The 13,917-nt window shown below is 47.8% G+C and overlaps 1 protein-coding gene across 1 annotated transcript; it reads right to left on the bottom strand.

Annotated features, from left to right (window-relative positions):
* Positions 1–212: 212 nt before the first annotated feature.
* On the bottom strand, positions 213–6,235 carry LOC120976090 (cell number regulator 11-like). Its single transcript, XM_040402913.1, has 4 exons — positions 5,683–6,235; positions 5,451–5,557; positions 5,194–5,329; positions 213–409 (listed from the first exon to the last, which is right to left on the bottom strand). Exons 1-4 carry the CDS (start codon positions 5,825–5,827, stop codon positions 213–215), a joined length of 585 nt encoding a protein of 194 aa, XP_040258847.1. The 5' UTR covers positions 5,828–6,235.
* Between the last annotated feature and the right edge of the window lie 7,682 nt (positions 6,236–13,917).

The following is a 13,917-nucleotide window of genomic DNA, read 5'->3' as shown; positions in this document are numbered from 1 at the left end:
CTCCGAGTGAAGGCTTCCCTCTCACTCGAGGGGTTAGATGTGAACCAGCTTTCGTGTAAGTCAAAGACATTCAAGAACTCGAAGGAAAGCATTCGAAATAACTCTAGTAGTTCAAAAGCAAATGAAAGTACAGGGGCCCAAGACCCGAAAGAGTTTAAGGCATACAAATTCACTCGGCATACCAAGGCGAATGTTTAAGGCTTAAAGTTTTCTCACGCATCTGTGGGACTGGCAAGCTCAACGAAGGTGTCCAGATCAATGCCATCAACAATCCGAGTGGCTGCCTCGATGAACATCTCCATGAAGTCCTTGAACTTGAGCTTCTTCGTGTTGGCGACCTTGAGAGACTTCAGCTTCTCCTCGTTCACGTCTTTCCAGTGGACGCGGACGACGGAGATCACCACACCGGCTTTGCAGCGAGCAATAGACTTCTTCCATGCTTACACTCGGCGGGGGAGCTCGTTCAGGTGAGCCATCATCGCCTCCAGATCACTCTGGAGAGTCTCCTCCAGTCACAACTCCTTTTCGATCCTTATTCACAAATCTAAGCTGATGCCACATGCTGATGGTCCTTTTAAGGTGTTAGATAAAATAAATGATAATGCATATAAACTTGAGCTGCCTGCGGATTTTGGGTTAGTCCCACTTTTAACATTGCATATTTGAAGCCTTATGTGGGTGAGGAATATGAACTTCCGTCGAGGACGACTTCAATTCAAGAAGTGAAGGATGATGAGGATATCACTACTACTGTTACACCCACAACCCCTGCTGCTACACATATTGGGCCCAATACTAAAGCTCGCTCACGCCAATTGAAATACTAGGTACTTCCGTTTCTTGGTAACGATTCTAGTGTTCATGAGAATATGATGTTGCCTAAATTGGACACATTTGTTTTTCTTACAAATGAAGGGCCTAGCATGGACAAGAAGGATGAACACTGGAGCATGGACAAGCATGGACAAGACGAGCGCAAAGGCAACAAGAACGGAGTTTGCAGTGGAGATTTCAGCACTTTGAAGCCACCATGATTACATATAAGAAGATGGATGAAATATAAAAGATGCCCTTTCATAAATTTCGTCCTTACCTTTGTTTAGGTGTTGCGCCACCTTATTTCTGGGCCAGGCCCATGTAATTTTGAAATAACTCTTTTTAGGCTGTTTTTAGAGTCTGTATTGTAGGTGAAACGACTCAGGAGATGTTTTAGTCCCATCTTGCCAAGGGTAAATGAAATCCCCTCCCTTTCCCCTATAATTACAGCCTTTAAGGCACCGTTAAGACTTGGGTTTTGTTTAGATTAAAGTTCACCATAGCTGCAACTCGCGTCCTTTCTTTGTGTTCAACGACCAGACCAAGACATCACAGAACACCACTTTCATCAATAAAGCTTCCCTCTTAAGATTGCAATCTCAGTTTCTTACTTGTTCTCCGTTTGCATGCAGGAAATAGACACCCGTGGCCAGGTTGATCGTGCTCCGACGTGATCAAAGACCTCTCGGAGTTGGTTTAGCGATTGATAAGGCGCGACGTCGCACACTCGTAGTCGGATCGTCAAAGTTGACTTCCACCAAAAAAGATAGCTACCTCTCATCGAAACATCGGGACACCTTCGCCTCTATCACTATAAGGAGATGTCATGTCATCTATAGGCACTCATATAATAATGTGGGCTATAAGATTGGCTATTACATTAATATTTTTTCCATCTTCTCTCTATCTCTTTCTTCATATTTATTGCATTTACATAGCAATGCGTATATAGCTAGGCTGTTGCATGAGAGCCCATTCCCCTTAGTTTTTCACATCTCTCTCTTTCACATAGACAAAAGTTTGGGCAATGGTTAAGGGGCATGTTGGTTTATGAAACAATCAACACGTCTTAAGGACTCGGGAATTAGGAATTATATGCACTTCTGCATCATTTTTGAATTTCTTAATAGAGTTATTCTATGTTATACTAGAAATATTTATATTGACCCACCATATATATATATATATATATATATATATATATATATATATATATATATATATATACTTACTAATAAAGTACGGATTACTTCCGCCCGTTCTTCTTCAGCATTTTAATAGAAAACCCCCTTTGTTTTCAGGCAAATAACCTGCCATCCACATTTAAGTGAGAAAACGAGCTGTTTTTTTACTGTTTTACAGAAAACCTCCTCCCTTTTTTTGGTAAATAACCAGCAGTTCACCATTAAATGAAAATGAATCGTTTTTGCGTTTTAGCGGAAAACCCCTTGCTATTCAAAAGTTAACCCACAGTCCATCTAGAACAAATAGTATTGTTTTTAAAATATCAATATCTTTTAAACTTCAACTCCAATTTTGACATGTTATATATGAAATTTGATTAGAAAAATATGTAGAACATGAATGTGACGTTATTTTACATGTTAACTATTTTTAAAATGCCATTTATGTTGCAACCTTAATCAATAGCGCATGATCCATCTTTCTTTCATACCGACACCGGCCGGGATTGCAATGAACACCTCTTCAAAGCCAAATTGGAGATGAAATTACCCTTGTCTAATTCGTAGATTAGCGGCAAGTAAATCATTTAGGCTAGGAACGGAAGAGATACACGCAATCGGGATAGAGATAATTTCCTTTTCTTTCTCTACAAGGAGAGATACATGCAATCATGGGAGAGATACTTTCCTTTTTCTGGACGGCCAATATCGGAATTATGAGAAATTAGAACAAATGCACCTTACATTGTGGAATTTTATCAAAAAATAAATACACCTTATATAAAGGAACGGAGGGAGTACCTGCTAACTATACCTGGCCATCCGTCGGGCCGGGGCGGGCTTCGGACCGGGCCTACCAAGCGCGAAGCAAACAACCTAGGCCCAGGTTTGGTCTGGCCCGGCCGTAGGGCCTAGAATCTAGGCCCAAGCCCGGCTCATCAACGAAAAAGTCCGTCGGGCCTTGGCCAAGCCTCTTCACTGAATCACAAATATGGCGGGCCTGGGCCCAGCTCGGCCCGACCTTCGGCTCAAAACCTCGGCTCAGGCCCGGCCCATGGGCAAGGTTGGGCCAGGTCGGGTCGGGCTTTTTCAGGCCCAGTATCCCATGGCCAAGTATACTCCTAACCAATCCCTCCCCCCTATTTACAGGGTTGGCCCTGCTGCCATTTGTTTTCCAATTACACCACTGCTGCTTTGGCCAGACCTCTTCGCCGGCGAAGGTCCCGCAGGGAGCTCTGATTCAGCCACACCAAGCGTATGTCGGGCTCGTCGACGTATAGGTGCCCACCGCGCAATGCCGCCGAGCTCTAGCTGCTCCGTTGCGTCCCCTCCTGTTAGGAATAAACTACAACTCGCCGTGATGACCAGCGTGTGTGTCTAGGTCTAGGGCGAGTTTGGGCGCCGGTGCGTGGCCACGTCGGTGTTCGTGTCCGTGGCCGTGGAGGGTGTGCCCAGAGTGAGTGTATGCGCGTCTGTGTCGCGGTGGTGCGCGAGGTTGTGCTCACGTACGAGTCCACCACGTAGGTGTATAGCTCCGGTCAATGGCCGTTGGAGACGGCAGTGGGATTGATCGTTACGATCTCGATCGGTTGTACCTGGCCGCGTGTTGAGCGCGTACGATCGCGTGGTGCGCACGAGGCCGGGGCAAGCGGATCGCCAGCGTCGTGGTGTGAGTGCACCTGGGCATAAAAAGCCCTCCCCTATACAGTTCGTGTGTACGTGGTTTGTGCCACACAGTTTGTGCTCAATGGAGGCCGTTTGAGCGGCCGGGTGTTCGTCGCCGGAAATCCACTGTCCAGCTTGTCGTCGTCTACCTTCGTCCATGCGTGTGTATGTGTGTGTGTGTGTGTGTGTGTGTGTGTGTGAGAGAGAGAGAGAGAGAGAGAGAGAGAGAGAGAGAGAGAGAGAGAGAGAGAGAGAGAGAGAGAGAGAGAGTCCCTCCCGCGGTTCACCTGTTCGCGGCCACCCTAGGCCAAGCTAGAGCGTTTCTCTTTCAGATGGGAGTTTGGCCTGCCGGAGGACACCGCTGGGATGAGCATCTGTGCCTCTTTGATGTGTCGAACCGGTACAAGATTCACACGGTGGTGCTCTGTGGTAGTCGGGGAGCTGATGCAGGAAGGTCTGCACGAATTTAACCAGCAGCGACGTCCTGCAAATTATGAGAAGAGGAGAAAAGGCGAGGTTGATGTGAATGAGGGAGGAAACATGATGCAGGGGCACACTTGAATAGCATGGAGGAGGGAGGAAACATGGAATCAGCTGACAACGTGTGTGATAAAGATCGAAAGATCTGCAGAACTTGCAAGTGAAATGCCAATGCAGATTGGTCTTATATCCTCAGAGAGAACGGAACCCATGAGCAACAAATGTTGCAGCCATGCATGTGCAATTGACTAGCTGCAAATCAGAGGACCATGATATTGTTTGATCTTTGAGCACAATTTGAATCATGGCCTTCTAGTGGAGTATGCTTTGTATAGCAAGTAAGAAATGGAGGAGGAGCATATTTGAGGTACAATACAATTCCCCTGGACTAAACCTTTTCCTGGGTGTTTCTTTTGTTTATTAGGACAATGCTTTGTTATAGTTGAATTCCTGTGTGCACTTTTGGCATTGCAGTAATCAGGCTTTGTGGATAGCATAACTTTACAAAAATTCATTTATGTTCTGTCGATTGTTTAAATTGCACTGGGATGATGTCTTATCCTTAAGTAAGCACTTATTTACTTATGCCAGTTTGCCACTGAGAGCTGAACTAATGAGTCATTACATTTCGGAATGAGCAAATATATTTTTTACATCACAATGCAAAAACAATTTTATAGCTAGCTCACTGAATAGCAATTTATATTGCATATATTCCTGCTGGTGTTCTACACAAATAGAAGTAGAAAATTAAACCGAAACACAAGGTTACATAAAAAGGAGATTTAACAACTGAAACCCAAATGTGGCTTGGATTAAGATAGGGAAATGAAGATTAACAGAGAACTGTTGAAGACGGGTGCCAACCATCACAGCCATCAAATTCTGGATTTATTCGCGGTCTAAAAGTGCATCCATCCCTTGTTTTTCTGGTGCTGCCATGCTTTCCGTCATCTTTCCTGCGAGTATTTTAGTCATCAACGCATGTATTGTGAACATCAATGTTTTGTCTTATACAGTATCTTGTATCAGCAAGAAGGAGAGATACCTTTGGACATGTTGAAGCCGCGATTTTCCAGCTCTTTGTACTCTTGGCATAGCGCGCACCTCTCACAGCACAGATGAACAAGGCAGTCCATGTAGGGTGACCCTGGGAAGTTGTATTGCGCCCGCATTGAGGAGCGCTTGGTACAAGAATACAACCAGTTCCAGCCTACGGACCCTAGCAAAAGATACAGGGTCCCATGCATGCAGCATGCTGGAAACAAGGGTAGTTAGCCAACAAGATATGGGCATTTTTTATGCTTGATCCCCAGCGCAAAATATAAGGAAGCACATACATGATGAACCTCCGTCCACAACCTCGGCAATGCGTCCAAATGTAATGCAGGGGCACCAACAAGTCAAGCAGCCTGTAACATTAGCGATTTTTTTTTTAATGGAGCATCGAGATGTAAGTGAAATGAAGTCTTATAAACCCCACAATGCCTATGCCATAAGGACGCGTGAGAAGAGCATGAGGGATAGTTCTCCGTACAGGTGCCGGAATCGCCGAAGCAGTCACAAAGCCCAACTGACCACTTCCCCAACATGTTGTTGATTTCTTGGGATTGTGGGATCTGTGGAATGTTGAAACAAATGCTGTGTAGCTGTGCCTTTGTGTGCAGGAATGTCTTGATCATGTTGGTACTTATAAAGTAGCAACAACGCGTATCAATGCCCTTTGTTTACAGGTATCTGCTCAGATTAGATTCCAGCGCACAATATTTGTTGTCTGGTGTGCTTTCTCTTATCAATGACCAAATTCAGAAGTATCTTCTCATAGTGGATTCCAGTGCACCATTTTTGTTGTTTTGTGGGTTTTCTCCTTCTACTTGCACTTAAGATTGTGTGTTGTGTTTACAGGTTTTGCTGTGATTGGTCCTTCCGGGGCACATAGGGCTCACTCAGCTTGTTCTGCTGGATTGTTCCTTCGGTAAATCCTATGCTCGATCAGCATTTGACAAGTGGCAGCTACTTGGAACTTCCAGTTTTGGTGGTACAGTTGATCCTTTTTCTTATTTTCCTTAATTCATTGTTTGGCAAGTAACATCTGCTCACCATGTTGATTGGAATTGACGAGCTGATGAAGATATATGCAATTGGAATCATCGGCTTGTTCTCTCTCTACATGTTGTTTAAAATGTTTGTTACTAATCATTGGGGTGCCACCTTTTGCCAAAACTATTATTGTGAAAATAAAAGAAAATAATTCTTTTTCCCATCGATTAATCTGGAAGATGGCTTGTTTTTTTTAGAAAAGGAGGATGCACTCTGGCCTCTGCATCTGGACGATGCATACGGCCACTTTATTAATTATTAAGCACAAAAAACCTTACAAAATAGTACATCAGTAACCCTGAAGCCACCATCTAGGCAACATTTGTCGCTACTCCTACCCCCTTGATGCAGTGGTGCCGAATGTCCGAGCCTAATACCAAACCGACGTCGCACCAAATCCTAACATCTCATGCCGGATGCCCCATCCTAGCCACATACCAGGACTGGGTCACACGCCGGTCCGGTGCACTCACCGAGGCTGCCGCCACCTTCTTCCACCGATCCATCTCCAGAGCAGGTACTGACGCACAGACCTTGCCAGGCCTGCCGTCGACGCCACCATGGCGCCAGACAGCTCGACCACCCTGCGCTCGTCCATCCAGCCGCATCCATCGTCGATATGCAGCTGCACCATGCCGCCACCACTCGTCGTCAATGACGCGGTAGATACAACGCCGCACCACCTGACAACCTCCACACCATCGCCACTGCTGGAGCCACTCGGAGCCCACCATCCACAACATCTCTCCCCCGAACAGCAGTTCCTCCCAAGACGCCGCCTCCATGGAGGATACGACGCGCAGGACGTCGCCGCCGCCCAATCCAGACTGAATTTTGGACTTTCGTCCGGGAGGGGTTCGGGGGTGGATAGGGGGGACCTCGGCTTCGCCTCCAGGAAGGGTAACGGCGTCAAGTGACGTCGCCGATGCCGGGCCGAACACGCCGACCAAAGTTTCCTCCGGTCCCCATCCTATGCCACCAAACCTCCGTGTACTCCGGATCCGGCACGCCACCACTAGTAGAAAAAGGGCCTATTGTCCCGGTTGGTAAGGGCCTTTTGTCCCGGTTTTTGAACCGGGACTAAAGGGTCGTTACTAATGCCCTAACCCTTTAGTCCTGGTTCTTACACGAACCGGGACAGATGGGCCTCCACGTGGCCGGTGCGGCGAGCCCAGGCAGGAGGGCCTTTGGTCCCGGTTGGTGGCACTAACCGGGACCAATAGGCATCCACGCGTCAGCATTTCAGTGGCTGGGGTTTTTGTTTTTTTTGAAAGGGGGGGTGGGGTTGGGGGTTTTGGGGGGTTAATTTAGGTGTTTCATATATTGTGTTAGCTAGCTAATTAATAGAGAGAAGTGTCCTCTCTTATCTCCGTGCTTGGTCGACGCTACGTACTATATATGTATGAAGAGGACTAGACACGCTAGCTAGTAATCAAATGAAGGAAACAGAAGATCGTCATGAACATATGCATACAGAGAGAAGTGATATCGACCACCTCTCCTTCTCCGAGAGATTGGTCGAACAACAAGTTCTCGTATATCTTTCCGACACTACCGGCTACATATATACAATAATTATCTCTTACAATATAATCTCCTAATTAAATTGTAAGAACACAGGGTCCACATAGTATTCTCCGTTTTCAGCGATCACGTGGTCAAGGAAGAATGCCGCCAATTCCTCTTGAATTGCTCGCATACGATCTGGTGCTAGGAGTTCATCCCGCTTCCGAAACATCTAATTTGAAGAAGGGGGTCAATACATATATATATGAATAAATGAAACTCAACACAAATGATGGTAATAAAATAAAATTGTGAATATTATTGCTTACGCACTTCATATTGTTCGTCAGAGTAGCCCCGCTCACAGGTCGTGTAGCGGATGGACTCGCAAATGTAGTATCCACAGTAATTATTCCCGGGTTCCTGCCACAACCACTTTACAAGAAATAGAGGTCAATCAAACTGATAAGTAAGCATGCTAAATGGTATTGATGAAACTAGCGCTTGAATCATTAGGAGATGCGCGGAACATGCTACTATAGTACTTACTTTCGGGTGTTTAAATTGCAGCTTCTTCGGCAGTCTCGGAGCTTTTTTGGTGAATTTTCTCCAAACCCTGCCAGACAAAGAAAACAATTACTTGATATCAGGAAATGAACAAAGTTGCTGATATGGTGGATAATGATCGATTTAACTTACTTCTCGAGCATTTGAGTCATGTCCGCATAGTCCCGGGGATCTTTTCGTCTCGAGTCTAAGACGGTTACTAGTCCCCGCTCAAGCTTAATCTCTAGGAGAATATACTGAAAGCTGCGCACGCATGCATAAGTCATAAATTACATTACTATAACCTGGACTAATAAGGGAAACCGAATATGCACAAGACAGTAACACTCACTTGAAGTTGTAAGGAAAGAGTATTATATCTTTGTTTTCATTTATTACCAACGATCGTAGCAAGTTGGCCTCGGTATTTTTTGCATGATATTTAACTTGAGTTGCATCTATGAGATTTGTGTTAATGAACCCAATATCACCGATTTGTCTTTTCTTTAATTCGGCGATCTTCAATCTGCATAATATAGTGAGGATAATTATAAATACATGCAATGAAAGAGCTGACCTATATAGAGAGACTTAATGACAGAAGTAGTACTACTTACAGACGGTAGCAAGTGATCGTTGATTTATCGAGGGCCTTTTGATTGAAAAACTGGAAGACATCCTCAAATGGAACATTCAACAGTTCAATTCCAACGAGGTCATGCTCCGGTTTAACTCTCAGCGTCAAAGTATCCCTCCCCCAGACTCTCTGCAGGTTTTCATGTACCAATCATGTAATCTTCGCATCATCGTTGTTAGAGATCTTTCATCTTTGACGAGAGGCCTCCCGTAATGGTATTTGTGTTCGTCCACCTCCAAGATATCATAATGTACATCGTCGGGAAGGTAATCTCCAAGATTGCTATAACCGGGCACCATCCTCGGATCATTAGCGACGATGTCGCTAGACACCTTGAGCGGGGGGCACGATTGGTTCGCTTGTTCGCCGAGCTGGGAATTTTTTTCCCAGCTCGTCGTTCTTTTAACCTTTGATCACTGACAGTACTTCCCGACCGCTCCGCTTCGGCAAATGTCTTTGCAATAATGCGCTCATAGTTGCCTCTCGGCGGAGACTTTGGTAGTTTTGTCAGGGCAGCCAGAGTGCGCTTCGCTTTCACCGGATCTACCTTCTCCTCCGGAGGTGGATGTTTATTTGCTTTCACCCCTTCAAAGAAGTTCGTCACTTCGGCTCGCACGATCTTCGTGTTGGAAATATGCCCTAGAGGCAATAATAAATGATTATTATTATATTTCATTGTTCATGGTAATTGTCTATTGTTCATGCTATAATTGTGTTATCCGGAAATCGTAATACATGTGTGAACACATAGACCACAACGTGTCCCTAGTAAGCCTCTAGTTGACTAGCTCGTTGATCAACAGATAGTCATGATTTCCTGGCTATGGACATGGGATGTCATTGATAATGGGATCACATCATTAGGAGAATGACGTGATGGACAAGACCCAATCCTAAGCATAGCTCAAAGATCGTGTAGTTCGTTTGCTAGAGCTTTTCCAATGTCAAGTATCTTTTCCTTAGACCATGAGATCGTGCAACTCCCGGATACCGTAGGAGTACTTTGGGTGTGCCAAACGTCACAACGTAACTGGGTGACTATAAAGGTGCACTACGGGTATCTCCGAAAGTGTCTGTTGGGTTGGCACGGATCGAGACTGGGATTTGTCACTCCGTATGACGGAGAGGTATCTCTGGGCCCACTCGGTAATGCATCATCATAATGAGCTCAATGTGACTAAGGAGTTAGTCACGGGATCATGCATTGCGGTACGAGTAAAGAGACTTGCCGGTAACGAGATTGAACAAGGTATTGGGATACCGACGATCGAATCTCGGGCAAGTAACATACCGATTGACGAAGGGAATTGTATACGGGATTGATTGAATCCTCGACATCGTGGTTCATCCGATGAGATCATCGTGGAACATGTGGGAGCCAACATGGGTATCCAGATCCCGCTGTTGGTTATTGACCGGAGAGGCGTCTCGGTCATGTCTGCATGTCTCCCGAACCCGTAGGGTCTACACATTAAGGTTCGGTGACGCTAGGGTTGTAGAGATATGAGTATGCGGAAACCCGAAAGTTGTTCGGAGTCCCGGATGAGATCCCGGACGTCACGAGGAGTTCCGGAATGGTCCGGAGGTGAAGAGTTATATATAGGAAGTCAAGTTTCAGCTACCGGGAAAGTTTCGGGGGTCACCGGTATTGTACTGGGACCACCGGAAGGGTCCCGGGGGTCCACCGGGTGGGGCCACCTATCCCGGAGGGCCCCATGGGCTGAAGTGGGAAGGGAACCAGCCCTTAGTGTGCTGGAGCGCCCCCCATGGGCCTCCCCCCTGCGCCTAGGGTTGGAAACCCTAGGGTGGGGGGGCGCCCCACTTGCCTTGGGGGGCAAGTCTCCCCCCTGGCCGCCGCCCCCCCCCCCCCCATGCAGATGGGTTCCTGGCCGGCGCCCCCCCTCCCAGGGGGCCTATATAAAGGGGGGAGGGAGGGCAGCAGTACTACAGCCTTGGGCGCCTCTCTCCGCCCCTGCTACACCTCTCCCTCTCGCAGAAGCTCGGCGAAGCCCTGCCGAGATCCCGCTACATCCACCACCACGCCGTCGTGCTGCTGGATCTCCATCAACCTCTCCTTCCCCCTTGCTGGATCAAGAAGGAGGAGACGTCGCTGCACCGTACGTGTGTTGAACGCGGAGGTGTCGTCCGTTCGGCACTCGGTCATCGGTGATTTGGATCACGGCGAGTACGACTCCATCAACCACGTTCAATGGAACGCTTCCGCTCACGATCTACAAGGGTATGTAGATGCACTCCTTTCCCCTCGTTGCTAGTATACTCCATAGATGGATCTTGGTGAGCGTAGGAAAATTTTAAAATTCTGCTACGATCCCCAACACTTCGTGGTTTCCTCCTCGGTCCTCTCGTATGGTAACTTCTCTGGAGTCTTCAGAGAAGGACCAAATCTATATTGCCTCCCGCCTCTGGCTGTACTGCTAGACGCCGGCAGAGCAGACGGAGCAGCTGCGGCTGTCTTCTTTCCTTGCTTACGAGGCGAAGGAGAAGGACTACGACGCGCCGGAGCAGCCGGAGCGGCGGCTGGTCTCTTCCGCCCTTGCTGACGAGGCGGAGAAGGAGGAGGCCGGCTGCTCTGGCGCGCCGGTGCAGGCGGAGAAGGAGGCCGAGTGCCGCCACGCGCCGGAGAAGGAGGCTGAGTGCCCTGATCACTATCCGGAGGAGGAGGCGGAGGAGGAGGCGGAGGAGGAGGCGGAGTGCCGCCACGCGCCGGAGAAGGAGGCTGAGTGCCCTGATCACTCGGCGGAGGAGGAGGCGGAGTGCCCTTACTCGCTGGAGGCGTCCAGTTCGGAATGTTGATGAGCTCCTTCCGCCATAGGCATGGAGTCTTCTGAGCAGAACCTAGCCGAGTCTCCCCTTCACCGGTAGGGTGGTCAAGCCGGAGGTCCTCAAATCCCTCCGTTATTTCATCCACCATCACCCTAGCATATCCTTCTGGAATCGGCCGGCAGTGGTAGGTTGCACCGGGTTCAGGAGGTAAAACAGAGCCAACAACCGCCTTGACTTTGAAGTTCTGCCATTGCGTCATAAGGTGGCAATGTTGAGACTCCGTGATAGCATCCACGGGGTAGCTAGCAGGAGCCGTCAAGACATGCTCCGGCTGAAGCAGCTCGGTGGAAGCCACGCTGCTTCTCCGCTGAGATGGCCGGGTAGCTTCGGGGGTAGTTTCGGCATGTCAATTGTCGTCTCGTTCCTCTAGCGCTTGAACCCTTTCGTGTAGCTTCTGAATTTGGGTCTGTCCACTTTTTTCCTCCTCTCCTGGCTTTTGTAACCACCTGCGTCCGGAAAACCAGCCTTCCACGGAACGGAGCCTGGCGTGCCTCGTGTCCGTCCAGGGTGCTCAGGATTCCCGAGGGTCATTGTGAGCTCATCGTTCTCTCTGTCTGGAACGAACGTCCCTTCCTGCACTGCATCGATATACTGCTGAAGCCTCTTGACTGGTATTCTCAAAATCTCGTCCGTCCAAACGCACCTCCCTGATACAGGGTCCAATTTTCTGCCAGCCCCGAAGAACCAAGTCCGGCAACGGTCTGGCCAGTTCATTGTCTGTGGTTCGATCCCTTTATCAAGCAGATCATTCTCAGCCTTGGCCCACTTAGGCCGGGCTTTGAGGTAGCCACCTGACCCCGTGCGATGGTGAAGCTTCTTCTTCACAGCATTCTTCTTGTTTGTCGCTGACATCTTCTTACTCTTTTCCGATGTCTTGTGGGCCACAAATGCGGGCCAGTGATCTCTGATCTTCTCATACCGGCCGATGAATTCTGGTGTCTCTTCTTTGTCGACAAACGTTTTCAGCTCATTCTTCCACCTCCTGAATAGGTCTGCCATCTTCTTAAGAGCATGAGACTTGATTAATTGCTCTTTAACTGGCTTCTTCGGATCCTCCTCTGGCGGTAGGGTGAAATTTGCCTTCAGCTCAGTCCAAAGATCATCTTTCTGCATATCATTGACATAAGACACCTCAGGGTCTTCCTTCTTAGGCTTATACCATTGGTGGATGCTGATCGGGATCTTGTCCCTAACTAGAACCCCGCACTGAGCAGCAAATGCATCCTTTGTCCGGATGGGTTCAATCGGTTGGCCGTCGCGCGCGATTGCTGTTATCTCAAACCTTTCATCCGAGCGCAACTTTCTCTTCGGGCCTCGTCTCTTTACCGAAGTTGTGCTCGATCTGGAGGGCTAGAAAAAAGAAGAAACACGAGTGTTAATTAATATGTCTACATACCAAAACAATGAATGCATCAATTAGCTAGTCAGCACAGGCTTAACTAATATATTTACCTGGCCGGACTCTGTTCGGTCACCGGAGCCGTCACCACGGGCTCCTTCTTGCACCAGCATTGGGTCACTGGAGCCATCATAATCATGTCTTTCCTCCTCCACTCTTCGATCACCGTAGCCTGCTTCTTCACCCTGTTCTTCCATACCATCATTGTCGTTAAGATACGACAAGATATCACCTCCGGCTAACATTATGTCCCCCAACACCTCTTCTGCTTGCTCGTCTCGTCCGTGCTCCATTGTTTCTGCAAATATTACAACATGGCAATTTTTACACAAACATGACAGCAGGTGGATATATTAGTGCAAACGTAGACCTAGCTTATTCCGGGTTTGGGGTGGCCTCGGCAACGCTTCAAGGGTAGGGGCGAGGCGGGAGGGGGTAGGAGACCGACATCGTGTTTTTCTAGGGTTTGGGTGTCCTTGAGAGTTTTGGTCGAGCGAGGGGGCCGGGGGGTGCTCCCGTGGTATAAGTTATCACGGTCGAGAGGGGGTATAAATATCGACCGTCCATCATGTCAAAGTTATCTGGGAGGGAGTTATATATATCGACAACGACGACATACATACATGGGAAAATAATGTTATCGGGGAGGGGGTATATCGACAACGATATACCCGATAAAAAATAAGAAGACGAAGAAGAAATAAAAAGAGGAGAAGAAGAAAGGAATAGAGGAGAAGATC

This window comes from Aegilops tauschii, chromosome 3, assembly GCF_002575655.3.
Source record: "Aegilops tauschii subsp. strangulata cultivar AL8/78 chromosome 3, Aet v6.0, whole genome shotgun sequence".
In the NCBI taxonomy this organism is placed as follows: domain Eukaryota; kingdom Viridiplantae; phylum Streptophyta; class Magnoliopsida; order Poales; family Poaceae; genus Aegilops; species Aegilops tauschii.
Note: the sequence above shows the minus strand (reverse complement) of the source record. Positions and strands in the feature narration are given on the sequence as shown.

Coding starts and splice junctions, on each gene's coding strand:
- LOC120976090 (XM_040402913.1), bottom strand. CDS start 5,827: ATGATCAAGACATTCCTGCACACAAAGGCACAGCTACACAGCATTTGT. Junction 5,330..5,450: donor TATTTTGCGCTGGGGATCAA/GCATAAAAAATG, acceptor TCTTGTACCAAG/CGCTCCTCAATGCGGGCGCA. Junction 410..5,193: donor CGGCTTCAACATGTCCAAAG/GTATCTCTCCTT, acceptor CTCGCTGCAAAG/CCGGTGTGGTGATCTCCGTC.